A 26,636-nucleotide genomic window follows, 5' to 3' on the forward strand; every position below is an offset into this window, starting at 1 on the left:
ACACTTTCTCTGCAGTATGCATGACCATATTAATGCTTATTAGTAACTGAGAGTTGCATAACAATTGCAATAGATTTTTGTCAATTATTTTTGTTTTGTGCAGGTAGGAATAACTTTTTTAAATAGAAAGAACTTCCTAAGCAAAGAGATCTACTTTGGTTTTTGAATTTTAGTGTACCACCATTCTCATGGGCCAATGTTTATTGGGTAGTATCGCTGAAGTCTGAGAACAATTTTGTTTATAGAAATTATGCCTAATATTCGGGAAAGCCCATTGATATGGAGAAAAGATATAACTTGAGAAGGTTCCAAAATTTATAAATGTTTTTCTCGCCATACAAAGGAAAGCCTGAGCTACCCAGACAACCAGGATCAACAGCACAGTATGATGCAGAGACCCCTAAATCGGACCAAGCTTCACAAAATACAAGTGAAGATGAGACATCACATCAGAACAGCGACACCTCCAATAGTTTTTTTGAAACACTAAATTGGGAAGGTGAGCGATGCATGATCCTGATGAATTGGCCAGATTTCACTAGTGCAGCATGTGAAGGTTCCAATTTTTAAAATAATTCCTTGATTTTTGTTTCACATGGGTAATTAGTTAAAAGCAAAGTTTCACTGCACCTGCTAAAAGAAGCATGTATTGCAGTTACAATAACTTATTCAAAAGTTTAGTATGTCAAATTCACAACAAAGTAAACTACTATGTGATTAGTTTTACTTCTCGTGGAACATTATTGGACTAGCTTCATGTTGCATCATTTGTATGGAGTGCAAGCATTGATATTGACCTAACCTTCTTCACTTAGCTACCACTCTTCAACCTTTTGGGCTAGCAAGCTACCTGATACGCATGTTGTTGCCTTTGTGAAATCAGTTAAACCTGTATTAAAACTGCACTCTTGCACAGAAACTTTGGAAAAACACCAATGATGTAAATAATTATTTCACTGCTGCAAATTAAACAGATACTGTTCCGAGTAATATTAAGGATATAAAATGTCTGGTGTCAGTCTGTGTTGAATAGCATTGATTAATTTGCATTTGTGCACTGCTTTAATTTATTTGGGGGCAAGGTAACATTTGGGTCTATCACCCGTTACTTTTAGCCTACTTCTCTTTGGTTTTAATCTTATGTTTCAAACATTTCCAGAAACTAGATTTTTTTCCATTATGACTTCCTGCTTTGAATGTCAATGAGGAATTCCCCCACTTCTGCCTCAACTTCCCATTAACTTTGAACTCCTATTTCTTTGTGGGCAGACAAACTGAGCTATTGAGAAAATGCACCGATTTTTGTAGATTTCCCAGTTAGGTTTGTGCACTGCCTCATATGATACGGAGCAACACAGACAAGGAAGTTCCCCAATCTGTGCTGAGTTTGTTGGCTCCTGCTGGTGAGAGCACTACAGTTGAACTCTGTGTTCTTAGGTGATAGGGAGGGAAAAGAAATAAATTTTCCTGTGTTGTTCTCCAGAGCGCAAAGAGCTTGTATTTGGACACCAGCTAGCTGTGATGGCCCTCATAGTCAAATGACCCACCAATTCACTGACCAATCTGACATGAAATATAACAAGTTGGTGAGATAATGAAGAGCCATTTCCCTTGAAACTCTAACCTGTTATAAGTTATCATCTAAAGACAATGAAGAAAGAAGTTAAAGTGGAAATAATAAATTTTCATGTAGTGATTTCAGTGGCTTGTGTGAACCTAGCCAGTTTAGGCCTGACACTTTGTTTATTTATCAGAAGCAAAAGAAGACTCCAGGGCCACAGAAGGACAGTCTCCAGATGAAGGTCACCCAAGTTTGGTGGATGAAAGTGGACCATCGGATGATGATTTTGCTGCTTTTTCCAGTGAGCGCAGCACAGTGAATGTTGATGAGCCAGAAAGTCCAACTCAACCAGAACAAGCAAACACTGTAAACTTTTTTGTTGAAGCAGATTTTGAAGGACCAGCAGAGCAAGCCACTGAATCTCCTACCGAGGACAATGTGGATTTACTTGGACTGCATAGTGATGTCCAGTCTGACATTGCCCCTCCTACAGCAGAAATTAAGAGTTCATCTAGCAATGCTGACCTGCTGAATGATTTGTTTGCTGGTGGTCCACCAGAAATGCAGCAGGAATTCTCAGCTGACCTTATTGGGGGAGGGGATGATTTCTTTTTCGGTGGGGCACCTCCACCGCGAGTGGAACCAGTTCCTGTACCTTCTGCAGTGCACGTTTCAGCAGGTAGGCATTGCTCCAGATGGAGATCACTTACAACTACCAGATAAATAAAACTCTTAATATTGGATGCATTTTTGTTAAATGATAAATTGATTGGTCTAGAAATTGAAACAGAAAGAGTTCTTCTGAGTGTGGAGTTGTAGATAGTGAGGAAAATATTTCTATGCCTGCCCTGCCTCCCCTCTAAATGTTTGCTATCGTGTAGTGCTATGTATTAGTCACCTTTTATTTCTACAAGCTGCAGACTTCTCCATGGTCGCTGTTTCACTAGGGTTCACTGGAGGTAGATTTCAAAGTAGTTGAGCTGGTATATCTGGTTGTCTCTTCCCCCAGTCCCCACTCCCTCCCTAAACCTGAATTCTTTGCCTCTAGGCAACACACTATCTATTGGTGCAGAACATTGCTCATAAACTCACTGCACCAAGTCAAGTAGGTTTGAGTGTTGAGCAACCCTGGGATTTGATCATATGACCTGGTTCGAAACAGAGTATGACTGAAGTTGCCAGACTGCCTCTGTAAACTTCATTTTGTTTTGGAAAGTGCATTATAAAGAAAGCATGGGGCTCCAATCTGCGAGTGGCAAAATTCTGAAACAATGTGGGATTGCACACTGTAAATAGAAACTATGATATTTGTGTAAGTCATTTTGAATTGTTCAGTACAGTAAACTAATGTGTCTAGAATTACATGATTTTATTAGAGGACCCTGCCAATCATCAGTGTTCGTCACGGCTTAATTGTCATCAAAAAAAGCATTAACCTGGAATAAATTGTTGTATTTCCATGTGGCATAATGTGTTATGGGGCAGTAATTCATTTAATACTTGAGCTGATAAAGTGTCTGAGTTTCACTATTGAAACAATGCAAATACCTTGTTCTTTATTTACCTAAAGGGAAGGGACCCAGGTTTAGCACCTCAATTTTGATTAGTTTCTGATGATTATAGTTCTAGTCAAGTTTATTACCCTAAAGTATGCCAAGTTAATTTTTATGAAGGATGAGGACCTTTTTAACTTTGTGCAGGATGCACAGTTGTCATCTTTCTCATGACCCTAGTTGCTATCAGTGGAGTAGGAAATGGTGTCAACAAAATAGTGAGTTTTCTATTTAAAAGAATAGGTGAGCAGAATTTTTAATCACATTTTAAAATCTGTGCATGAACCAGGAATTGTGAATGGTGGGTGTAAATAGAAAATGACTTTGCACACACGTTGAGTTGTGTTAGGCAGATTTAAAGCTGTTGACTCGAATGCCATTTTGGTAAATAGTCATCTATTAACACTCTTGCTGTGTGAAATGAAATATGTCCTTCTAAATGTTTGAATCTATCAGTTCAGGCTTGGTGCACTTGTTCTGAAGAAATTGTATCCTTTTAAAACTTCTGTCCCTATTCCTGATTAATTAACACGTTAAGGGGGGTATCCAGATATCCCCAGTGCTCACTTCCCTTACCCATTTTAATTTGAGGCTATTATCTATTTTACATCTCCATAAATCAACAGAAAGAAATTGAAGTGTGAGGATATTTTGGCACTATTCCGCACTCAGTTATTGTTCTGAAATGTTAGTCATGCTGAATGATCTTAATGATGATCTGAGTTTGCAAATATGCCAGTGTTGAAGAAGAGTCATATTGGACTCGAAACATTAACTCTGTTTCTCTCTCCAAAGATGCTGCCAGATCTGCTGAGTTTTTCCAGCACTTTTTTTATTTCAGATTTCCAGAATCTGCAGTATTTTCCTTTTATTATAAATGTGCCAAACTGATTGACAGTTCAACTCATGCTAAAGTAAAGCCCCCCTCTAGTCAGCTCCTCACTTTTTGGTAAAATCTAAGATTTATTTAAGTCAATGATGTGCACTCTGCATTTTACATTGATCATTAACTAATAACAGACATTGTAATAAAGCAACTTTATTTGTCTGTTAACTTTCTTTTTCAGCAGACTCATTTGATCCGTTTGGTGCTGCATTTTCAACAACCAAGCCTGACCAAACTGAGCCAGATTTATTTGGACAGTTTTTCAGTCCTGGTGCTCCTGCTTTTTCATCCACAAATGGCATGCCTCATCCATCCTCGAGTTCAGATTTCTTCAGTATGGGTAAGGCTACCTCAATAATGTTTAATCCTTCCTTCATTGTTTGTTTTCTACTTATGTTACTCAATAGAGGGGCCGTGTTCACAAATCATATCTGCTGTCTGCCTTATCTCCCGACTTCAAGTTCTGAGTTTCTTACCAAGCTTGTTTAATGTTAAAGAGCATTTTTCTTTCCGTGAGGGAAATAGGAATGAAAGTTTGTGTGAATTCAAAATCATCACCACTCAAATAAAATTTACACAAAACATTGTCTGTTATATAGTTTCACTTGAATATTTAAAACAGTTATTCATTTTTTTTCTGCGTAGCAAAGAATACATTCTTTAAATGCCAGGTTTAAAGAGTCTGTTATGGATCTCTTGCTACTTTGGTTACAAATTAAAGAGATCAATATTTCAAATGTACGCTTGGTTGAATAAGGGCAGAAATTTGTTTTTAGCAGTGTATGGTTACTATTTAATTAACTGTCCTGATAGAAAACACTCATTGGTGCTAGTTTTTAAGAAAAGTGTTTATAAACAGACAGAAAACATTCCAATGTATTGAATATCTTAAATTAGATTCAATTTATCATCCAGGAACTTAGGAACAGGAATAGACCATTTAATTCCTTGAGTCTGTTCCAGCATTCAGTTAGATCAAGGCTGATGTGTGCCTCAACTCCATTTACCTGCCTTTGATCCATATCCCTTGACATCCTTACCTAATACAAATATAAATCTACTACTCTTTGTGTGAAGAAATGCTTCATGATTTCACTCGTGACAATAATTTTAAGATGCCCTCTTGTCCCCTGGATTCCCCCAATGGAGGAAATAGATTCTCTGTATCTACTCTGTTGAAACCTTTTAGCATTTTAAACACCTAAGCACCCCTCAATAGTCTCTACTCAGTGGAATACAAGCCAAGCTCATGCAAATCTATCCTTGTAATTTAACCTTTTAACACTGGTATCATCTGTAACTTCATGTACCACATAGAACTTTTACTTGGTCACAATACTGTAACTGAGTAGGAATAAGGTTTTTGGGTTCCTTGATGTTTTTAAATATTATGATTCTTACCACATTCCATTTGAATTTCCCATTCAATAAATATTACTTGCACAATTCAATTCTTTGTTTCTTTAATTTACTGATATTCAAAATAAGTGGGTGCTTGTCCAAAGTTGAGTGGCCTTATTTGCTCTCATATTTTGTAAAATGTGCATTCAGAAAAATCCATAGAACTTAAAACGCACTTGGATGTATTGTGATCTGAGGAGTAAAGTGACAAGAGGGCATAGACAGATTAATGGAATGGGCAGACATGTGGTAGGTGAAATGTAATGCAAAGAAGTGTGAAGCGATACGTTTTGTTAGGAAGTCTAAGGAAAGGCAATGCAAAATAAAGGATACAATTCTAAAGGGGGTACAGAAACAGAGAGACCTAGGGGCATATGTGCACAAATCGTTGAAGTGAAAGGGCGGGTTGAGAAAGTGGTTAATAAGGCATGAGGAATCTTGGGCTTTATAAACAAGGCTTAAAGTACAGATGCAAGGCAGTTATAATGAACTGTTATAAAACACTTGTTCGGGCTCAACTGGACTAAATGGTTCCAGGGATGAGGGACTTCAGTTACGAGGGTGGATTAGCGAAGCTGGAACTGTTCTCAGAGAGGGGAAGGTTGAAAGGAGATTTGTTTGAGGTGTTAAAAATCATGAGGGATTTGGGTAGAGTGGCTAGAGAGAAACTGGAGAAAGGGTCGAGAATCAGAGGATACCGACTTAAGGTGAATGGCAAAAGAACCAGAGGCGACATGAGGAAAACTTTTTTTACGCAGCTAATGGTTAGGATCTGGAATGCACTGCCTGAGGGTGTGGTGGAGGTAGATGCATTTGTGGCCTTCAGGAGAGAATGGATAATAAAAATTTGCAGGGCTATGAGGGAAATGGCAGGGAGTGGGACTAACTGAGTTGCTCTCACAGAGAGCTGACATAGACACCATGGGCCAAATGGCTTCCTCCTATTCCAATAACATTCTATGATATTCTGATGTCTTCATTGTTGGTCTGAGGGCCTCACCCAGTATGTTCCTTTTTTGTTGCTTTTCCTTGATGGTTTGCAAAAGTAAACTTTAAAACATGTAAAAATGTATCATTTTTATGTCATAAAATATAACAGCATTAAAATTCATGCCCTCTGTCTATACGGAATACAGTTTTAAAACTGATATTTGTAAAGAGGCCTTGCTGTAATTCACTGAATGCTTGATAGTTGTTCTGGGTGTTGTAATGATCATAGAATTTTTTAGTATCCTGAGTATTTTAATGATTTTGAGAAAATTATTGAATTAGCACAAATTATGCTTACTTCTAGGAAATACACCACTTGAGTTATCTAAAGTATCATCATCTGCCAGTCAACCGGACCTGATGAGTGGCTGGGATGCGTGGGCTCCTAGTAGCAGTACAGTTCCCCAGCAGAATAACAAGACTGCGTTTGGAGCTACAGCTCAAAGTAACACATGCTTATTATGTTTTCAATAAAACTGCTGCATCTTGGATATCTTATGTGCCTGTTTTTTTTACTAAAAGAACTTGAGATGTATCATTGTTTTGAAAATCCATAACTTGAATTATAACTTAATTTTTATAGTTCCCACCTTGTCATCAAGGATTTTTGAGACTTGTCAGCTGAGCCCTAGATTGAGCAAATCTAATTGAACATGCTGATCATATAGCTGACTCAGCTATTCAATCATATTGAAGTTTTATATTTATTTTTTCATGGGATGTGGACATCACTGGCAAGGCTAGCATTTATTGCTCATCCCTAATTGCCCTTGAGAAGGTGGTGGTGAGTCGCCTTCTTGAGCTGCTGCAGTCCATGTGGTGTAGGTACACCCACAATTAAATACACACCACCAGCTTTTTGGTTATAGCAGAAATTAAATGAAACAGTTGTGTTTCATAGTGCCTTTCACAATCTCAATGGGCAGTATTTTTGCCCCAGCACAATCCCCGGGGGGGTTGTGCGGGAGCGGGCGGGTTCCCAGTCGGGGGCGTGCTGCCATTTTACATAGGCGGGCCAATTAAGGCCCGCCCAGCATGACGTCCAAGCGGAAGTGCTGTGCGTTCCCTCTGCAGGCGGGGCGGGATTCCTTGAGCATGTCTGTGCGCTCTTTCGCACATGTGTGCGGAATGTTGCCTCAGAGATCAGTTGAACTTCTAAAAATTTATTAAAGGTAAGAAAAAAATTTCCTGACGTCCCCTCATGTGACACTTTCACATGAGCTGGGACATGTCTACTACTTATATTTAAAAATTTTCCAAACATTTTAAATCCCTCTTGAACCTCATCGCTCCTGTGGATGAGGATTCATGCTTTTTCGGAAGGCTGCCTGTGCTCTTTGCCTGCCCGCCAACCTTAAGGTTGGACAGTCAGGTCCATTAATCATTTTAATTACATTTTTAATGGCCTTAATTGGCTGTTGACAGGTCGGCAGGCGCGCAGCTGATTCAGCCGCGCGCCCGCTGAACTGAAAATCTAAATGACGCGGGGTGACATCGGGACGCCCGCCTGACATCACCCTGCATCATTTTACGCATCGGCGAGCAGGCCCTGCCCCCGCTCGCTGACTGGAAAATGTTGCCCAATGTTCCAAAATACTTTATAGCCAGTTAAGTACTATTGAAATGTGGCCACTGTTGTGATGGATAAAATGTGCCAGCCAATCGGGACACAATAAGGTCCCACAAACAGCAATTAAATAATTAACCAGACAACCGTTTTTTGTAATTTTGGTTGAAGGATAAATGTTGGCCAGGACACTGGGAGAATCCCATGCTTTTCTTCGCATGGTGTTCCGGGATCTTTTATGCCCACCTAAAAAGGTAGGCGGGGTCTTGGCTTAATGTCTCGTCTAAAAGACCGATAATGTAAATATGTGACCAATATCCCTTAGAGAAAGAGGTAGATAGATAAGGAACCAATTCTCTCTTGTTTGGAATAAGTCATGGAATATTGCCTGAAACATCAAACTTTACCAATATGTGCACAGGTGTATTGACTTTTGGCTTTATGGTTTGCAGATATACATCTGTATGCCTATTTACAGATCAGAGTGTAAAAAGTACCGTTTATATAATACCAAAGCTGTGATCAATTATTTTGGAAAAAAAAAAGCTTTTTTTGCTGATATGATGAATTAGCATTACTATTATATTGGCTGTTATGTGCCTAAATTAATTTTGATCATTCAACAAGGTCTGTTCTGTGTTTTGGCTGACAGGATAATGTAATTTAATTTGAATCATTATTATTGACCTTGTATGATACATATCTGCTGGCCTGCAAGTAACTCATGCTGGATTGTTTCTAATGTAGGCTCAACTTTTACTTCAGCATCAGGTTCTGCTTCTGGTCCTTCATCAAGTACGTCATTTGGTCATTCGAAGTCACAGAGCTTCGATCCATTTGCAGACATTGGTAACCTTGGTTCCAGTTTACCAGGTAAAGTTGCAAAATTGTTAATACAGAACCTGTATCTCATTTTCGATCCAGTTACTGAAATAATCCTCATTGCCTCTGGGCCTTGCATTTATTCATTCATAGCTGACATACTAAGTGTAAGAGCCTTGCAATGGAACTGGTGTTGATGGGATTGATCTGTTTATGATCCCAAATTTTATTCCAACTTGTTCAAATCTAGCTTGGATTTTGATGATGCTCTAAACTGGGACATCCAAATTATAATTGGTGGGCCCTGTGACTCATAGACTCAGACAGTTTGTCCCAGACAACTGCATGTATTTGTGTGTATATTTCTGTGTTAACCCCGCACACAATAGCTAGGGCACAGAAGTGGGTCCTTCAGCCCAACTGGTTTATACCAATGGTTATACTGCACAGGAGGCTACTCCCACACTTTTCTCAGCTTGCCCTGTAACCTCTATTCTCTTCTCCCTCATGTTGTGTCAAACATCCACTTAAAGTTGTCAATGTTATCTACTTCAACCACTCCATCTGGCAACAAGTTTCACAATCTTACCAATCTCTGCGTGAAGAAATATTAAACTATTACATGTTTCAATTTTGTGAAGCTGGAGGCATGGAAAGATTGGTTCTTAATTCTGTTGGTTCGCTGTTGGAAAAATCTGAAATCAAAACATTAAGATCCATTACCGGAAGCTTGAAATATATGCAGATTATTGGGAATATTGATTTAAACTCCAGTTGTAGACTATGCTCCTAAGTAACCCATAAAGGTGAAAAGCTTGCACACTCGCATTCTAAACTTGATAAACTGTTTGAGTTTCTCTGTAATGCATTCTCAAGACCTGTTTACTGTATTAATTGTAATGTCTGTATCGTATTGAGTATTATCTTCTGTTTCTGTTATGATGACTGAATTTTGTCCAGACCAAAATGATCATGATGGACCAGGGTTATAGTAAGTAAAAAGCTTGGTTTCAACAACAAATTGCATTTGTATAGTGCCTTTAAACCAGTAAAACAACCCAAGGCATATCAAAGGAACATAATCAGTTGACACCGAGCTTAGGAGCTAGACAGCTGAGGGCACGACCACCAGTGATGGGACAAAAGAAGTTGGGTACACAATAGACCAGATTTGGAGGAACTTAGAGTTCTTGAAGAATTGTAGTGTTGGAGGTTGAGACATTGGGCAGCCAAGGCCATGAACATGAAAATGAGGATTACAAATTTGAGGTATTGGCAGATGGGACAATGTGGGTCAGCGAGAACAGGGGTGAATGAGATTTAGTGCAAGTTAGGATACAGGCAGCAGAGATTTGATTGAGCTGAAGTTTATGGAGAGAATGTACAGTTTGACAAGGTGTAATACTTTGTCACTTACATAGTTCCATAATATTTACAGCATAGAAACATGCTACTCATCCCAACAGTTTCATGCCGGTGTTTATGCTCCACAAAAACCTCCATCCACCCTTCATCTAACCCCATCAACATATCCTCCTACACCTTTCTCCCTCGTGTGTTTATCTAACTTCCCCTTAAATGATGCTATTTGCCTTGATTACTCCTTGTGGTAACAAGTTCCACACTTCAACCACTCTTTGGGTAAGGAAGTTGCTCCTGAATTTCCTATTGAATTCATTAGTGACTACCTTATTTTAATGGCTGCGAGCTGTTGTCTTCATTGCAAGTAGAAACATTTTCTCTACATCTACTCTATCAAACCTTTTCCGAACCTTTAAGACCTCTACTGGGCCACCCCTCAGTCTTTCCTTTTTTCTGAGAAAAGGGCCCTATCTTGTTCAATCTTCCTGATGGTATGACTTCTCAGTTCTGGTATTCTAGTAAATTCTCTTTACATCTCTCCAGTGCCTCTGTATCCTTATTATAATATGGAGACCAGAACCATTCACAGTTCTCCAAGTGTCGTGGAAACAAGGTTCTATACAGTTTAACATTACTCATCTGCTTTTTAATTCTGTCCCTTTAGAAATGAACCAGTGCTTGCTTTTTTCATGGCTTTATTATTTGTGCATTTATACAACCCCACCCAGATCCTTCCATTCCTCCATCCCATTTAGACACTTATTTTTCAATGGCTATGTGGCCTCCTTATTCTTCTGATCAAAATATATGACCTCACACATCTATTTTGAAGTTCATTTGCAAATTATGCACCCTTTGTGCAAACTTATTAATGTCTTCCTGTACTTTGTTGCAGTCCTCCTCAGTATTGGTTATCCCAGCCTCTAATTTGGTGTCAGCAGCAAATTTTGCTACTGTACTTTTGAGTCTAAATCATTTATGTAAATGGTAAAGTTGGTCCCAGCAATTATCCTACTTAGTACTGTTTGAAATATTATGTAATCTACTGTATTTCATGTGTGGGAAAAACACGGATAAATAACATAAAGTATACAGTTGTTTTACCTTCATATTAATGATTGTTCTTCATGCTCCCTACAGGTTCCTTGAGTGGAGGGTTCACAGCTGGAGGAACATTCACTCAGAAATCTGCCCAGCCTGCATTGAGCAGTGGTTCATGGCAGGCAAGCAATACCACTTCACGACAACAGGCACAGCAACCAAAGCCTCATCAGCCCAGGCCAGCATCCCAGACCAAACCTAACTACAATTTGAATTTCAGCGTGATGGGAAGACGGGAGGAACGAGGCATCCGTGGACCTGGATTTGGTAAATTGTTGTTCCATATTTCAGCGGCTTTTTAAAAAGTTATTTATCAAACTTCAGGTTTTAAGGGGAGGGGGAAGAAAATCTATTTTTAAAATACATAGAATTGCACAGAACTTACAGTACGGAAGCAGAACATTTGACCCAACCAGTTCGTGTTGGTGTTTATCCTCCACACCAGCACCAATCCTAACTCCATATGCCCCCTCTATTCCCATATCCCTTTATTTCCTTTTCATTCAACCACCTATCAAATCTATTCGTAAATGTTGACATTTCTGCTTCAATCACTAACTGCAGAATGCATTCCAGTCACAACCTCACAACTCTCTGTGTTAACAAATTTCTCCCCCTGAAATTTCTTACTTTTAACCTTAAATGTATGTCCCTCATGTTAGGCCCCCATGAACACTATTAGGTCACCCCTTTAAAGCACTGTCTCTGTCTAATCTCTCCCATCCCTTAATAATTTTAATCACCTCTATCAAAGCACCCTGTAATCTCCTCTGTCCAAATAAAAACTGCCCCGATGGTTAGAAAAATATTATCTTTTTTTTACTATCATTGAATGTTGGTCATGCAAGTAGTATTCACAGTAGAATCCTATTGTTCAGCTGATTTTTTCCCCCTGCTCTTCTGCAGGACCAAAACCAAAAGTTTCTGCAAACGACTTTAAGGATCTGTTGTCTGAGCAAGGATTTTCCAGCACAATGGACAGAAAAGAACCAAAGACTATTGCAGAATTACGGAGAGAAGAACTGACAAAAGAAATGGATCCTCTGAAACTGAAGGTTTGTAGAATATATACATGTGTGCACAGACCTTGAATCTCTGCATTCCTTTATTTTGTAACTTGTAGCACAGATTTAATTCTGCATTGATTATGTAGTTGCTGCCCCTGAGTTTACAAATATTATTAGAATAGTTCTTCTAACTAAGGTTGTCTAAGACCATTCTGGGTTTTTTTTATTCATTTACGGGATGTGGCTAGGCCATCATTTATTGCCCATCCTTGATTGCCCTTGAGAATGTGGTGGTGGTGAACTGCCTTGAACCGCTGCAGTCCCTGTGGTGTAGTACACCTACAGTGCTGTTAGGAAGGGAGTTCCAGGATTTTGACCCAGTGACAGTGAAGGAATGACAATATATTTCCAAGTCAGGATGGTGAGTGGCTTGGGGGAGAACTTCCAGGTGGTGATGTTCCCATATACCTGCTGCCCGTTGCCTGTGTCCTTCCAGATTTTAGTGGTCATGGGTTTGGAAGGTGCTGCCTAAGTGAGTTTCTACAGTGCATCATGTACATGGTACACACTGCTGCCACTGTGTGCCACTGGTGGAGGGAATGAATGTTTGTGGAAGGGGTGCCAGTTAAGTGGGCTGCTTTGTCCTGGATGGTATCAAGTTTTTGAGTGTTGTTGGAACTGCACTCATCTAGGCAAGTGGAGAGTAATCCATCACATTCCTGACTTCTTACTTGTGCCTTGTGGACGGGCTTTGGGGAGTCAGGAGACGAGTTACTTGCCACAGGATTCCTAGCCTCTGACCTGCTCTTGTAGCCACAGTATTTATATGGCTAATCCAGTTCATTTTCTGGTTGATGGTAACCCCCACTTGTTCCTTGTGCTATAACTTTGCTCACAAGTCTTGTACGGTATATCAAACACCTTTTGGAAGTCCATTTTCACCACATCAACAGCATTGTCCTCATCAACTTCTCTGTTACCTCTTCAAAAAACTCCAGCAAGTTAATTAAAGACAATTTTCCCCTCAGAAATCCATGCTGGCTTTCCTTAATTAACCCACATTTGTCCACATGACTTAATTTTGTCCTGAATTATTGTTTCTAGAAGTTTCCCCACCACCAAAGTTGAACTGACTGGCCTTTAGTTGCTGGGCTTATCTTTATACCTTCTTTGAACAAGAATGTAACATTTACAATTCTCCAGTTCTCTAGCACCATCCCTGCATCTAAGGAAGGCTGGAAAATTATGGCCAGTGCTTCTGCAATTTCCACGCTCATTTCCCTCAGTAACATTGGATGCATCTCATCTGGTCCTGGTTTTTTATCAACTTTAAGTGCAGACAGCCTGTATAGTACCACTTTCTTATCAATTTTAAACACTTCTAGTATCCAAATTACCTCCTCTTTCACCATGGCCTGGGTAGCACCTTCTTCCTTGGTAAAGTAAGGTGTAAAGTATTCAGTTAATACCTCAGCTATGCCCTTTGCCTCCATGCGTAAATCCCTTTTTTGGACCCTAATCAGTCCTACTCCTCCTTTTACCACCCTTTTACTATTTATATGCCTTTAGAAGACTTTGGGATTCATTTTTATGTTGGCTACAAGTCTCTTTTCACACTCCGTCATTGCTTCTCATTTTGCTTTTTCATCTCCCCTCTGAACCTTCTATATTCAGCCTGGTTCTCAATTGTATTTTCTACATTACATCTGTCATAAGCACACTTTTCCTTTTTCATCTTAATTTCTATCTTTTTTGTCATCCAGGGAGCCCTGGATTTGTTTGCCCTACCTTTCTCTTTCTAGGAAATATACCTTGACTGTGCACAAACTAGCTCTTCTTTGAAGGTAGCCGATTATTCAATCTCCGTTTTTCCTGCCAACCCAGATCAGTTCTGACTGCATTGAAGTTAGCTTTCCTCCAGTTCATTATTCTTACTCTGGATTGTTCTTTGTCATTTTCCATAATCACCCTAAACCTTATAGTACAATGATCATTATCCCCTAAATGTTTTCCTACTGATACTTGATCTACTTGGCCCACCTCATTCAGAAGAACCTGATCTAGCTGTGCCTCCTTTCCCATTGGGCTGGAAACATACAGTTGTAGAAAATTTTCCTGAACACTCTTGCAACACTTGCCCCTCTCTATCCCCTTACACTCCTCCTATCCCTGTCAAAATCGTATAATTAAAGTCTCTCAATATAAGTACTCTAATTTTTGCATCTCTCTGTAACTTCCTTGCGGATTTGTTCCTCTACATCCTCCTGACCAGCTGGTGATCTATAGGTACTGAAAAATGTAATTGCACCTTTTTTGTTCCTGAGCTCTAACCAAATAGATTCTGTCCTTGACCCCTCTGGGACATCCTTTTTCTCCAACATTGCAATGCTCTCCTTAATCAATACTGCCATCCGTCCACCTTTTCTTCCTTTCCTATCTTTCTTGAACACCTTGTACCCAGGAATATTTAACACCTAGTCCTGCCCTACTTTGAGCCACAACATCATATTTCCATATGGCAATCTGCTCACCAATCTTATTTGCCACACTCTGTGCATTCACAGACATGCAACAGTAACCCTGATTTTGACTTTATTACTTTCTCCCTTACGCTGACACCACCTATTAGCTTACTATCCACTATTCTAGTGCTATCTTATGCAGTGAGTTATGCTGCGGATTCTTGAGTTCAAATCCCACCATGGGGAAAGTTAAATTTGATTAATTAAATGAATCTGGAATAAAGAGCTAGTCTCAGCAATGATCATGAAACTACCGGATTGTCATAAAAACCCATGTGGTTTACTAATGTCCTTCAGGGGAGGAAAATTGCCGTCCGTACCCCATCTGACTACAAACCCACAGTAATGTGGTTAACTCTTAACTGCTCTTGGAAATGACTGAGGAAGCCACTCAGCTGTATCAAGTTGCTACAGGAAAGCTGAATACAAATAAAACTGGATGGACCACATGACTCAACCAAAGCACTGGAAAGGTGAGAGGCACACCCTGCCCAGTCAACCCTGCATGGTCCTGCTCAATAACATCTGGGGATGTATGCCAAAGTGGGGAGAGCTGTCCCACAGATGAGTCAAGTGACAGCCTTTCATAGTCATACTCTCAGAATCATGCCTTACAGCCAGTGTTCCGGACTCTTCCATCACCATCTTGGTATGTTCTGTCCCGCCAGGAGGACAGATCCACCAGAGGTGTTGGCACAATGGCAAAAGGTTGGGAGTGAGTGGCACTGGGAGTCCTTAACATTGACCCTGGACTCCATGAAGTCAAACTTCCTGCTCAGTACCAAACACTGTCCTCCCTCAACTGATGAATTCCTCCGTGTTGAACACGAGCTGCAAGAAGCACTGAGAACAGCAAGGGCAAAGTATATACTCTGGGTAGGGGATTTCAATGTCCATCAACAAGACTGGCTGGATAGCACCACCACTGACTGAGCTTGCTGTGTCCAGATGCATTTCTGCTAGACTGAACCTGCAACAGGTGGTGAGAGAAACAACAAAATAATAAAACATACTCGAGCTCACCCTCACCACTCTACTTGTTGCAGATCCATCTGTCCATGATAGCATGGGTAGGAGTAACAACCATGCAGACCTTATGGAGATGAGGTCTCATCTTCATACTGAGGACACACTTCAACGGATTGTCTGTCACTCCCTCCATGCTAAATGGGAAAGACTCAGAACAGATTTAGCAGCTCAAAACTTGGCATCCATGAGGCACTGTGGGTCACCAGCAATAGCAGAATTGTATTCAACCACAACCTCTAACCTCATGGCCCAGCATATCCCTTACTCTGTCATTACCATCCAGCCAGGGGACCAACCCTGGCTCAATGAGGAGTGCAGGAGAGCATACCAGGAGTAAAACCAGGCATACCTAAAAATGAGGTGGCAACCTGGTGAAACTGCAACAGAGGACTATATGCATGCTAAATAGTGGGAGCAACATGCTATGGACAAAGCTAAGCAATTCCACAACCAAAAAATCAGATAAAAGCTCTGCAGCCACATCTCACCGTAAATGGCGGCAAAACAACTAACAGGAGGAGAAGGCTTCCCAAAAGTCCTCAAACCCGATGAGAGGGAGCCCAGCATGTGAGTACAAAAGACGAGGCTGAAGCATGTGCAACCATCTTCAGCCAGGTGTGCTGAGTGCATGATCCATGTCTGCTTTCTCCTGAGGTCTCCGGCATCACAGATGCCAGTTTTGAGCCAGTTCAATTCATTCCATGTGATATCCAGAAATGGCAGGACACATTGGGTACTGCAAAGGCCCTGCCAACATTACAGCTGTAATGCTGTACTCCAGAACCAGCCACATCCCTCACCAAGCTGTTCAAGTATGGTTCCAACATGGCATTTACCTGACAGTGTGGAAAATTGCCCAACTATGTCCTGTCCCCAAAAAGCCAAGGAAATCCAATTTGACCAGTACTGTCCCATCAGTCTACTCTCAATCATCAACAAAGTTATAGAATGTGCTGCCGACAGTGCTAACAAGTGGATTTACTCGCCAATAAGCTGCTCACTGATGTCCAGTTTGGGTTCTGCCTGGACTGTTTTACTTTAGACCTCATTACAAACATGGATCCAAACATGGACAAAAGAGCTGAATTCCAGAGGGTGAGGATGCCTGCTCTTGATCCAAGGATCCCTTGCCAAATATCAAGGAGAACTGGAGTGGAAAGCTTCCCACTGGCTGGAGTCATACTGAGCCTAAAGGAAGATGGTTTTGGTTGTTGGAGACCAATCATCTCAGCCCCAGAACATCTTTTCAGGAATTCTTCAGGGCTGTGTTCTCAGCCCAATCATCTTCAGCTGCTTCTTCATTGAGCTTCCCTTCATCATAGGGTTAGAAATGAATATGTTTATTGATGATTGCACAGTGTTCATTACCATTTGCAACTTCTCAAACACTGAAGCAGTAGGTGCCTACATGTAGCAAGACCTTTACAACATTCTGGCTTGGACTGATAAATGACAATTATCATTTGTGCCACACAAGTGCCAGGCAATAACCATCTCCAACAAGACAGAATCTAACCATCTCCCTTGACATTCAATGATATTATCATCGCTGAAAGCCCACCATCAACATCCCAGGGGTTGCAATTGACCAGAAACTGAATTGGATCAGCCAAATACATACTGTGGCTAAAAGGGAGGGTCAAAGGCTGGGAATTCTGTGATGAGTCACTCACATCCGCAAGGCACAAATCAGGAGCGTGATGGAATACACTCTACTTGCCTGGATAAGTACAGCTCCAACGACATTCAAGAAGCCCGACATCATCCAGAACAAAGCAGCTCTTGAGTGGCACCCTATGTACTACCTTAAGTATTTACTCCACCACTGGTGCAGAGTGGCAGCAGTGTGTATCACCTACAAGATCCAAAACAGCGACTCACAGTTCCCCTCCAAGTCACATACCATCCTCACTTGGAACTGCATCACTGTTCTTTCACTGTTGCTGGATCAAAATCCTGGAACTCCCTCTGTAATAGCACTATTGCAGTCCATGCAATGCAGGTACTCCTACAGTTCAAGAAGGCGACTCACCACCACCTTCTTGAGGGCAGATATGGATGGGCATTAAATGCTGGCCTTGTTAGCGCTGCAGCAAGGTCCGCATCCCATGAACAAATTTTTAAAAAGCATTAAAAATTATGGCTGCTTGATAGGGATTGTGAAGAGGTTGGTTTGTCGGCTGTTTAATATTTCTAATTGTAAATGGTAAACTGTCTTCATTCCCAATTATTCTGTTGCTTCTAATAAACAAAATATACAGTATTTTCAAATCCTTCATGAATTAGTTTCTTTGTGACTTTCAGTTTGAATAACCTTTCAGTGCTATGCGGTGATTGGTTAATTTTGATTTATCTGCAGCCTGTTGCTGTTAGAAAGTGATTTGAGTAGTGAAAAGTTCTGTTATATAGTGATGTTGTTGACTTTGTCTGCAAAGACATGATGATATAATAATGTAAACAGTGAAATTCATGCTTCACACAACAGGTGTATAACTTCAGGGTAAAGTGGAACATAGGAATAGAGTAAAAACAAAAAAACTGCGGATGCTGGAAATCCAAAACAAAAACAGAATTACCTGGAAAAACTCAGCAGGTCTGGCAGCATCGGCGGAGAAGAAAAGAGTTGACGTTTCGAGTCCTCATGACCCTTCTGTCGAAGGGTCATGAGGACTCGAAACGTCAACTCTTTTCTTCTCCGCCGATGCTGCCAGACCTGCTGAGTTTTTCCAGGTAATTCTGTTTTTGTATAGGAATAGAGTAGGCCATTGAGTTTATTCGGCCATTCAATTAAATTATGACTGATATATACCGTAATTCTCTTCACCCACTTTAAGTCCATATCCCTGTGCTGGGATGAAGTTTTTAAAGCATTGCCTACTGAAGTTTTAATACAGGTCACTTTTTCTTTTCTCTGAAGAAGTTATACAGACTTGAAACGTTAACTCCGTTTCTCTCTTCACAGATGCTGTCAGACCTGCTGAGTTTTTCCAGCATTTTCTGTTCTTATTTCAGATTTCCAGCATCCACAGTATTTTGCTTTTATCACTTTTTCTTTTCTTCATTTGAAGAATTAGAAGACATTGTAAAATTTTACTGACTTCTCTGTGAAAACAATTTTAATTCTAGTTCTGGATTAAATTTTGGGAAACCCAAGTGATTTTTGTCCAATAATCCCATTACAGATGTCTGGTGTCCTTCCACTGCTGTAGTAATATCTGAGACTAAGATGTCATGTATTTATTCGATAAATTCTCATAGCTTATTAAGATCACTGTAACTCCTGCCTATGCAAAATGGCTACTCTGCGCTGCAGAACGCCAATAACCATCATTCCTCTACCCGCAGCTTGCCAGTACGCCCCTGTTCATGCATGAATAGTTCCTCCCTATCCCTTTAGCACTAATTTTTTCAGGATTCAGGTCAGCGCCTAGGCGATGGTTTACAGGGCTGAAGCATCTATCTCGTAAGCAGGAGATGCTGAATTCATATGTCAGTGCTGCCTCTGCCTAGATTGCAAAAAACTATTAGCAAACCTTAAAACTCATTTGCATTACATTTGATAACAGTTATGAAAACATTTACAAATTTCGGCAGTGATTTCAGAATTTTATTTCAACACATTAGAAACTATTAATTAGCGACTTCATCTCTCAACATTGGAATCCAGAAAGAGCACATGCAGTATATGATAGCTGCTGGGTTTAACAAAGCTTATTTACTAATAAGTTCGTCGGATAGCCAGGCAATTCTGCCGAGACTATTAGCTTGCTTTGTGTGTGAAAGCCGTTAGCTACGAAAGCATGAATGTCAGCTCCCAATTTGACGCGAATTTAAACAGCTCTGTACAAAATCTGGATCGTGTGAAATGGGAGAAAACACTGCTGTGATTATTTGAGCGGCGCCATGTTTAGTCCTGGCTGCTACCGGCGATTCCTTTGCTCTCTATGATGTAATGGAGCGCCACAGTCGACTGTGCGTTGGCAGCAGATGCAGCCTGTTCATATACATATTAAAATTTTGTTTGTTTGCTAGATCTTTGACTGGATTGAAGGAAAAGAGAGAAATATAAGGGCTTTACTGTCAACGCTGCACACAGTGCTATGGGAGGGTGAAACCAAATGGAAAACTGTGAGCATGGCAGACCTAGTACACCCAGACCAAGTGAAGAAAGTCTATCGGAAAGCTATACTTGTGGTTCATCCGGATAAGGTAAGGTCAACAACATGACATTGTCAGTCAAATCAACAGGATTAAAGTTAAAAATCTGGGATTTCACTAATTAACATTTGAAAAGCATGTAGTATTTTAGAAAATGTTTGAAAGAAAATGGAATACTATGGTTGAATTTAAATTAATCTTTACTTTTTGATACCAGCAGGAAAAAGTAGAGTTAAACCCAAACTACTTTTTACACAGGGTTCATTAAGTGCTTACTAAATGTTGATGGGGCCCATTACAACATGTTCTGTGTGATAAGTTCTGCCTGTCATGTAATTTGCTTATAAAGTTCTAAACATACAATGAAATAAAGCACACTATAGCTGCTATGAACTGGGTATTAAACATTTTTTTCTTACCTTTAAGGCTACAGGTGAGCCCTATGAACAGTATGCCAAAATGATCTTCATGGAGCTGAATGATGCTTGGTCAGAATTTGAAAACCAGGGATCAAAGGCACTCTTTTGAAGTATCAAACTTGTGAATATAATTGATGAGACTGCTCCAAGTGTTATGTTGGTTTGTTTTTATCTTCTCCTGGAACTGCCACTGCAAAAGATCGTCATATCTTCAGTTGTCTTAAAACTTCTCTATCAAGAAATGTTACTGCAGAGTTGTAGTTTAAAATGTATGGAGCTCTTCCTACAAACCCTTTATTGATGCACTTCCTGCATCATTAAGACAATCCTTTTCTGCTACAGGGTGATGGCAGAGCTTAGAACCCTCTTAAAGACCACATTTTTATCTTCAAAATCATTGCAGTAAATATTCTGTTGAAACCTGTTTGAAAATCTAACCTGTTTTGACAGAGATAAAATTGCAAGGTTTAAATGTTGGAGAAGGCTTCAAAGGAAGAATTAAGTAGTATGAAGACCACTTATAAAAATGTACAGTGGTAGGCTTGTTAAGTTTAAGCAGCATATTCAACAATGCCTTGCCTTTAAAAGTTGGAGATGAAGCATTCCAGCTGGCATGTTCACCCCGCCTGACCATCTTCTGTAGTCTTTGTTCATGTTTGCCATATTTTGTCTGCAATTTTATCATGGTTACCTTATAATGAATACAGTTAACGGTCATCTAAAAGGTTATTGGCCAGAAGTGATGTTTGTTTTGTTAGCCTTTGTGGACTATAATTTATTTCTTTCTGAAACTTGAAATTTCTCAGCAAGCTCCAACTTTCTCACTTTCTTGTTGATTTCTGTAATAATGTAAATTTTAATGTTTATGAGTAAATATTATGTGCTGTAAATTAAGGCATTGACATACTTTGAAGCATTATATTCCTGCTGCAAATTTTGACAACTATTGAAAATGGTCATGCACCACACTCTAAGGTTTAGCATGTCAATGCTGCAATTTTAGCATGTGGGTCTTCATATGTCAGCCAACACCTGTGAGAAATGATTTGTAATAATTTAAAGTGAAGTGAATGTCAGTTGCTTTTTCCTTGTAAAAATTGAAAGTGTTTGCAATTTATGCTCAAGCCACCCTTTGTTTGATTATCTACTAAATGCTCTTTCCAAGAAGTGAAATTTAGGAAACTATTGCTTTGTCATATACATAAAGGAGAACATCTCGTGATTGATTTTTCATTCAAAGGTCCTGTTTTATTTGCTCATTTTTGTCCAGAACTGAGTAATTTTCTTTTCTTCCAAAAAAAAATGCATGGTGAAGCTGCTCAGAACTGATAGAATTGCAATATCAAAGTCTGTTCTCTCCAATTGTTGTTGTAAAAGCTGGTTTGAGTGCAGCTGCAAAAATGCTAAATTCCAAGTCTGAATATGGCATTTTGATCTGAAGTGGTTTGCAGTTTAGTGGATTTGGTGGAGTGTGTTTTAATTCATACTGTGGTACACAATCTCTGCACATTGAATTTAGCTTACTCCAGAGACAATACCATTTGACAAAAATCAAGTTTGTAAATCTAGATCAACTAGGCACAATTTTTAATGAAAAATGGTTCCTGATGCAGCCATTTAGTCAAAGGATGAGAATTATTACTTGGCTATTGGTTAATGAAGAAAGGCAAGGGAGAATCTTTATTACAAACACTTACAAATATTGAGTATGAAAACATGGTCATAAAATGTGGTATTCCTAATATTCCATCAGTATTTAAAAGGTAATTTTAAAATCATTTGTTACCTCTCTGTTCCTTTTTGTTGCCTCCATGTGTCATACTTCAGGCAGGAGGGTAGAAAGATGCTGTTCCGACTTCTACATTCCAGCCAACAGTGCCGTTGCATTTTATAAAGTACATCTCACAGGTGCTTTCTTTTTCTAGTCCGGAGGGCGATTCTCACGACCCCAAGGGAATTTGTTTAGCAATCTGGTGAAAACTGTCAAGGATTGAATTTTATATGTAAATTTAAACCCATATGTTCAACGTGGGTTGTCGTAGAGCTTCCACACACAACCCTAGATTGCACAGCATTTAAACAAAAACACAGCATTTCTGATATCATTGTGAGGTCGGCCTGAAGAAAAAGTGTGTCCCTTGTGAGAATTCTTTCATTGAGCTTTTCTGACATGTTTTTTGCTTGAGAATTACAATGAACAAAGATAATGATGTGGCTTATGAGGTGGTTTCACAGCTGAACTGTTTACATGTGCAGTGAACACTACTGTTGAACTTGAAACATTAAACTCATAGCACCTGTTTTTGGTATTAATTTAAAAGGCAAGGGCTGAAATGTTTGCTGGGAGAGTACATGTCAAGACAGAAACAGAATCTTGATTTTTCTTTGCATATTTGTACATATTGGCAGGTAATTGTTTAATGAAGGATACATAGTGTAATTTTATCTGGGAATACCTAGTTGAAATAGCAAGTGATGTATAGTAGGAATTTTGTATTGCTGGATGAGACACTCCTAAAATGGCAGGTATGAAATTGGGCATTGCTGTCATTTAAGGAATTCGAAGAATGAATTCCAAGTGCAAAATGAGATATATTTGCTCTTCTATTGACCTTAACTTATGGAAAATAATGATTTGGTCGCACAATTACTTTTAAATCTAACATAGTCTTAATCTGTGTGATTCTTCTGGGATATATTGAAGGGACTTGCAGAAAATATTCTTATTTTGGACAACTACCAGAAAATGTGTTTCACAAGTTGCATTTTTTAAATATGGAAATATTGTATTATCTATAGATTGTACAACATATATATATATATAGAACAAAGTAAATTGAAACCTCAAACATTGTAAACAGGGATCCATGTAATAAATACAATGTAGACTCTGTTAATTTAGTCACATACATCTTTGGAAATATAAGCGTCTTACCTGTGAATTGCATTTATGGCTAATAAAACAGATTGATCTTCTCATTAGCTCATTACCTCACTTCCTTCAGTGTGTCATACGAATTAGGAGCAGGAGTAGGCCACTTGGCCCTTCGAGCCTGCTGTGCCATTCAATAAGATCATGGCTGATCAGAATGTAACCTCAACCCCACATTGTTGCCTACTCTTGATAACCTTTCACCCCCTTGTTAATCAAGAATCTATCTAGCTCTGCTTTAAAAATATTCAAAGACTCTGCTTCCACCACCTTTTGAGGAAGAGAATTCCAAAGACTCTGTCATCTTGTTTCAGATATGGCCAGAATTTTTTTTCAGCCCTGCATTGTAGTGACAAATACACAAACCTTTCCCTAATTATAGGTCTCAACAGGGAACGATCAGTTGAATTAATTGAAAGCGATGAGCTAACTGTGATGGATGTTCCTCTAAATAGCGCATTCTGTGTTCTGGATTCTCATTTGGAGGAACAGTTAGCATTTTTGCTACAAAAAGTATTTTGTTGAAATACCTTTTCAGCAAATTTGTTGCCGTGATTAGATTCCTTTATATAAACATAACTATCCATTTTGATCGAAAAAGAGCAGGAATAAGCACTGCAGGAGTTGCTCTTTTACAGGAATTACTGATATTCCGCATGATCCACAGTGAAATTGATAAATGAATAAAACATTTAAACAGTAGCATTCATTTTTGGAATGATCTGTATTATGACTTACACCTAAGGACAAAGTGTATTTGTGCAATAATTTGACAACTTAAAATCTCATCTTCATTTTCTTCCTTCAGTTCAATCTAGCATTAACCTGTGGTGGGGTTAACGCTGTGCAAATCTATTGCTTTCAGTAGTAACACCCTGCCCTCAATTTGAGAATTAATATGTATTACCAAGTGGAGTGTAATTGCTGATTTCACTGACCATTCTTTCTACTGTTATGAAAAATGACAGCTACTATACATTTACTACCTGTGTGCACACATGTGGTTTATCTTCATCTTAGGAGCATCAGAGTTGTGGGTTCTTGTTACATATTGCACTTGGGTATATGAACTCGGTCGATGCTTCTGTGTATTACTGACAGACTGCTATCATCAGAAGTGCCAAATTTTATATTGGACATTAAACTTGACCTGTTTACCTGTTCAAGTGGATTAAAAGATCCCACTGTTCTACTCAGCGAAGAGTAGGGACTTCTTGCAGTGTCATGAGTCAACATTACTCCCTGAACCAAAATCAGAATTTCTGGTCATTCTTTCATCCTGCAGTTTGTGTAAGCAAATTCGCAGCTGTGTTCCCTGCATAATAACAAAGGCCATATATTTAAAATAATCCATTAATTAGGAAGCACTTTGGGACACCCTAAGAATGTAAAAGGCACCTATAGATTCAAGTTTGTTCTTTACTGAAGGAACTTCCATTAGTGTTAATTTTTCTCTTTCAATTGACATGGAAAGAATAGTGTATACTAAAACATGTAGAATGGAACAATGTTGAGCTAAATGTTCTGTTTTTGTATTCTTTCTCTGATAATGCAGCTCAATATCTATTTATCTCTTCATTGCAACTTTTCCTATTTGTTCTCAGGACATGTACATCACAAGCAAAGGCGCCTGAGACATTGGTGATATGCGTTTTCCTTTCATTGTAGTTCTTTGTGTAGTATAACGGTCTGGCATATAAAGGGTTAAGCTGGGACTAAGTACACAGTGATGTACTCACCACTGACCCACAGTTAGGGGTCAGTATAGTGTTGGGCAGAGCTGTTTGCAGAAACAAGCATTGAGACAGCTCCCAACTTAGACCTTTACCTATGTGTATAGTTTCGAGTAGTTAACAAATACTTACTGTTGAACTATCTAAGAATACAAATACCTTAATAAGACTTGCCAAACTACACCCAACACTTTACAACAGTTTGAATCAACTTCAAAGGGAAATTAAGAATCAATCCCTCTATGAAGCTGGAGGCAAGACCAATTAGTGCCCCAGTTTGGTTTTTATGACAATGCAACAGCTTCATGGTCACCTTGGCTGGTACCAATTTTTCATTTCCAAATTTTTAAAATTGAATTCAAGTTCTTAAACTGTCATGGTGGGTTTTGAACTCACACACTACATTACTAGTTCAGGCCTCTATTTATTAGTCCAGCACCATAACCTTACAGACTTTGATCTCATAGGTGTATCCATTATAACCCTGGGAACTGTGGAGGTGTATGGGTCCATGTACAGAAATCACTAAAAGCTAGTGTACAGGTACGTACAAAAACATAATTTGAATGGCAAATAGTGGCTTTTATCTTTTGTGGGGATGGAAGGCTAAGGGATGGAAGCTATGCTATATTTATATAAAACATTGGATGGACCCTACTTAACAGCATTGCGTTCAGTTCTGTGTATCGCACCTCAAGAAGGATTAATTGACATTTGTGGGCACACAGCACAGATTGACCAGAACATTAAGGACAGAAAGGTTGAATTATGAGGATAGATTATATAGGCTAATTCTCGAAAATGGAAGATGAAAGGGTGGTCTAACAGATGTGTTTAAAATATTAAAATTGATGCACAAGAGAGCAACCATCTCTTCAGGTGAGCGAGTTCAGAACAAAGCGACATAACCTTAAAATTAGAGCTAGGCCATTCACTGGTCACATTAGGAAGTGCTTTTTCACACAAGGGGAAGTAGAAATCTAAAATTCTCTCCCTTAAAATATTATTGAGGCAAAATGTCAATTAACTCCAAAACTGAGATTGATATATTTTTCTTCAGCCAGGGGTTTAAGGGTTATGGAATCAAAGTGGGTAGAAGGAAACTAATACACAGATAGACGATGATATAATTAAATGGCTTGAAGAGGCTTGAGGGTCTCAATGGCCCACCCTATTTCTGTGGCAACCTAATTACGAGGCTGGTTAAGGTTCAAGTTTTTTGGGTGTTTTTCCTGTTCAGATGTCCTGACAATCAACTGTATATTGTGCAACTATAGTTACTATAGCCCAGACTGGGTAGTGGTGACAGTGTCTTAAAGGAAGAAGCAGAGAGGTTTATGGAGGGAATTTCCAGAGCTTAGGGCCAATGCAGCTGAAGGCATGGCCACCGTTGGTGGAATAATTAAAATTGAGGATACTTAAGAGGCCAAAATTAAAGGACACTGATATCTCGAACAGTTTTGGGGCTAGAGGAGATTACAGAAATAGGGAGGGGTGAGGCCATGAGGAAAAGGGAGATGATGGAAATTTTAAAAGAGAGGACATGAAGAGAGAGAACCATTTACAATTATCAGCTAACATGAGGCCAGGTGG

At 39.4% G+C, this 26,636-nt stretch overlaps 1 protein-coding gene across 3 annotated transcripts in view; it reads left to right on the plus strand.

Annotated features, from left to right (window-relative positions):
- The window catches only part of gak (cyclin G associated kinase), a 143,112-nt gene extending 119,758 nt beyond the window's left edge, over nt 1-23,354 (plus strand). Inside the window, exons 20-28 of one of the 3 annotated variants that reach the window (XM_041185990.1) lie at nt 344-499; nt 1,755-2,240; nt 4,182-4,340; nt 6,696-6,836; nt 8,706-8,831; nt 11,283-11,510; nt 12,150-12,298; nt 19,834-20,010; nt 20,386-23,354. In XM_041185990.1, coding sequence (XP_041041924.1) covers nt 344-499; nt 1,755-2,240; nt 4,182-4,340; nt 6,696-6,836; nt 8,706-8,831; nt 11,283-11,510; nt 12,150-12,298; nt 19,834-20,010; nt 20,386-20,487 — 1,724 coding nt within the window. In that variant the 3' untranslated portion in view covers nt 20,488-23,354. The remainder of the gene's footprint in view (nt 1-343; nt 500-1,754; nt 2,241-4,181; nt 4,341-6,695; nt 6,837-8,705; nt 8,832-11,282; nt 11,511-12,149; nt 12,299-19,833; nt 20,011-20,385) is intronic. The other 2 variants (XM_041185992.1, XM_041185991.1) reach the window with 2 other exon arrangements.
- The last annotated feature ends 3,282 nt before the right edge of the window (nt 23,355-26,636 follow it).

Source organism: Carcharodon carcharias, chromosome 4, assembly GCF_017639515.1.
Source record: "Carcharodon carcharias isolate sCarCar2 chromosome 4, sCarCar2.pri, whole genome shotgun sequence".
NCBI classification, from domain to species: domain Eukaryota; kingdom Metazoa; phylum Chordata; class Chondrichthyes; order Lamniformes; family Lamnidae; genus Carcharodon; species Carcharodon carcharias.